This window comes from Oryzias latipes, chromosome 8 (genome assembly GCF_002234675.1).
Source record: "Oryzias latipes chromosome 8, ASM223467v1".
Lineage (NCBI taxonomy): Eukaryota > Metazoa > Chordata > Actinopteri > Beloniformes > Adrianichthyidae > Oryzias > Oryzias latipes.
Genome location: NC_019866.2, coordinates 15,021,272 through 15,024,604, shown reverse-complemented (window position 1 = coordinate 15,024,604; position 3,333 = coordinate 15,021,272). Strand labels below are relative to the sequence as shown.

The following is a 3,333-nucleotide window of genomic DNA, read 5'->3' as shown; positions in this document are numbered from 1 at the left end:
GCCCCCCTAAGGTCATCTCCTGCCTCTATCCTCGCCTAGCCGTCCCTGGTCTCATATTGCGATGGAATTTGTTACTGGGCTTCCTCCGTCTCAAGGCCATACGGTAATCCTTACAGTCATTCATCGGTTTTCAAAAGCCGCTCAATTCATTCCTCTGCCTCAGTTGCCTTCTGCCATGGAAACGGCTGATGCCCTCATCCATCACGTTTTCTGACACCATGGGATACCCAGTGACATCGTGTCCGACCGCGGACCTCAATTTACATCTCAAGTGTGGAAGGCTTTCTGCTCCGCCCTCGGAGCCACAGTCAGCCTTACCTCCGGGTACCACCCACAGGCGAATGGACAAGCTGAACGGGCTAACCAGGAGCTGGAGGCGGCTCTCAGGTGTCTGGCGGCTCAGAATCAGGAGGACTGGTCCAAATACCTGGTGTGGGTAGAGTATGCCCACAATTCCCATTCATCCACTGCCACCGGGATATCACCTTTTGAGGCCTCCTTGGGTTACTCACCCCCTTTTTTTTCTTTCCCAGGAATTGGATCTGGCAGTGCCCTCGGTCCAGCTCCACCTTCAGCGATGTCGTGACATCTGGCTGCAGACCAGGGCGGCTCTCCTCCGCACCAAGGAGAGCAACTGCCAGATAGCCAACCGTCATAGGGTGGTGAGTCCCAACTACCAACCTGGTCAGAAGGTTTGGTTATCGTCTCGTAACAATAGAAATATTCTTGTAAATCTTTGGCATAAACAGTTTTACTTGTATCCTCCCAAATAGTCCCAATTTATTCAGATCTTTTTCCAACATGTTGTCTAATCTAGTGCAGCTCATTTATAATATATATATATATATATATATATATATATATATATATATATATATATATATATATATATATATATATATATTTGCATTAAAAATAGACTTGACTGTGCTGTAGTTGTCATCACTCTCACCTCACAGGGAAAAGAACCTGGTTTAAATCCCAGTTAGAACCTTTGTGAGTAGAGTTTGTTCTCCTTGTGTCTGTGTGGGTTTTCTCTAGGAACTCATCCAATAATCCAAAAACATGCTTTATTGGTTCATCTATATCTCTAAAATGTTCCTTAGTGTGAATGTGTGTATGTTTGGTTGTGTATCTCTGTGTGTCTCTGTGATGGACCAGGGTGTACCCCACCTTCACCCGACAGCAGTTGATTGGCTGCAGCAACACAGTGACCCCCCCCCCCCCCCCCAAAAAAAGGAGGTTTCACAAAATGGACGGATGGATATTTTACTCATGACTGAACTGTTTCTTTTGGGATTTATTCTTATAAACTTTTTTTTATTGTTAATAATTCAAACTTTGCTCTTTAAAAATAAATAAACTATTCCTAAAGTGATAGTTTGACATATATTCAAGAATTAGCAACAATTGTTTACATGATTGGATTTTTGTGTAAAAATGTCTTCAAAATGAGTTTTTTTTAAAAACCATCTTAAAAAAACACAAGCATCTTGTTGTCTTATCTCAGGACCTTAAGTAGGAAAATAAGGACTTTTAGAATAAAATCTAAATTAAGTAGATATCTAAAAGAATGGTAACATGTTCACATTGTGGAGTAATCCCATATTAGATTGTTTTTTTTTGTTTCATGAAAGGCTAAAAAATTAAAGGGGATTCATAGACGTAACTTTCATGAAATTGTAACCAGATTCAACAGCTTCTCTAACTTTTGTCTCCCTCTTGTGAAAATATTGAGATTTGCACTTTTATCTCTTTCTTAAACTTTGTTTATATAATAAAGATATGGCCTTTTAATGACTGTTAAGAATAACTGTATTATGTGCCCTCTAACATGTTTGTCACCCTTATTATGGTGGTATTTTTATTTACAATATCAAGAGAAAATAAACGTATGAGACAACGCTCTTAATGTTTCATTTATGAATTTATTCATTTTATTTATACAGTGACATTGAAAAGAAAATTTAAAAAAAATAATTCAAGTAATATTGAGTCATCTTTCATCATAACAATAAAGCAAAGAAAAATAGACATATACGATATAAACTCTTTAAAACTGAATGAAAACAGGTCAAATGTCATCAAAAATCTGGAGATGCTTGCAGAAAAAGAGATCTGTCTCTTTCACATGTTCATTTGATCTGAAAAGAAAAACACAGATAATATTTTGAACATCTGGAGGCTGTGATGTAATACATGTTTCATTGTTTAATAAATGCATTAGAGTCACAAAACTTTAGAAAACAAGAAGAGTTAAATTCAAGACAAGAACAGAATGACTGTTGATGATTTTTACCTTTAAAGCTGTGGTGACAGCAGAAAAGATGATGGAGATGAAGAATAAAAGGAGGAAGAAAATAGCCATGCCCCAAGCTTGCATGACTGTGTCTTGGCTCACATCAGCATGCAGGATGTCATCAAAGAAATGACAGAGTTCCAACGTGTCTGTGAAAGAAGCAGAAGCACATCTGTTACTTCATTGTTGCTTTGATTCTTACAGTGGAACAAAGAGATTCCACCACAAAAGTGATGTGACGGATGTAGTTTTTAATAGAGGTGAAGACAGAGCATCAGTGTGACCTGTTTTGGAGACATTCACAGACAGAGTGGTGTTTCCATGTGTCACCCTGCAGGTGATGGTCACCCCGGGTAAGGAGTCAACTGGAGACAGACGGAGGAAGCTTTGGATGCTGAACTTTCCATCCGGGCCTCTGTGGGGATGACTATTATTGTAGTTCCACAGCTCTGTGCTTCCATCAGCAATCCAGGTGATGTTAATGGATGCAGGGCTGAAGCCAAAGACCAGACACACAAGTTCATTTGAACCCTGGAGCAGGACGGCTGATGGTTCACTGTGGGTCACTGAGGCTGAGGAAACAGGTCAGAATCAAACGTTTGGAGGAAACCAATGGAGCTTTTAGAAATATTCACTCTGAAAATGCAAAAAAACAAAACAACAAAAAAACATACAGGATTTGTAATACTATAAACTGCAGCGTGTTTTTCTTTACAGCTGATCTTCTCACCTGAAATCTCTACAGTCTTCTCAGCAGTAAAGCAGTGATGCTGAACTTTACATTTCAGAAGTTTCAGGTTTTTCCAGCTGCTGGATGGAACTGTCAGTTCACTGATTAAAGTGGTTTTGTTTGAGAATTCATTCACTCTGTCAGTGGATGGTTGTTCCCCGTCCATCAGCCAGACCAGCTTAGCATCAACATTGTGGATGAAGCATCTAGCTTTCACATCAGAGTTGGTCATCATCAATGTCTTGAAGCTGGGAATCTCCACACGAATGGAAGGAGGATTGGATCCAAAGACTGCAGGAATCAT

The 3,333-nt window shown here is 39.6% G+C and overlaps 1 gene segment (V, D, J or C); it reads right to left on the bottom strand.

Moving 5' to 3' along the window:
* Positions 1 to 2,025: 2,025 nt before the first annotated feature.
* On the bottom strand, positions 2,026 to 3,333 carry LOC111947801. The segment is given in 4 exon segments: positions 2,026 to 2,144; positions 2,300 to 2,448; positions 2,584 to 2,871; positions 3,030 to 3,333. Coding segments are annotated over 4 exon segments (750 nt in total).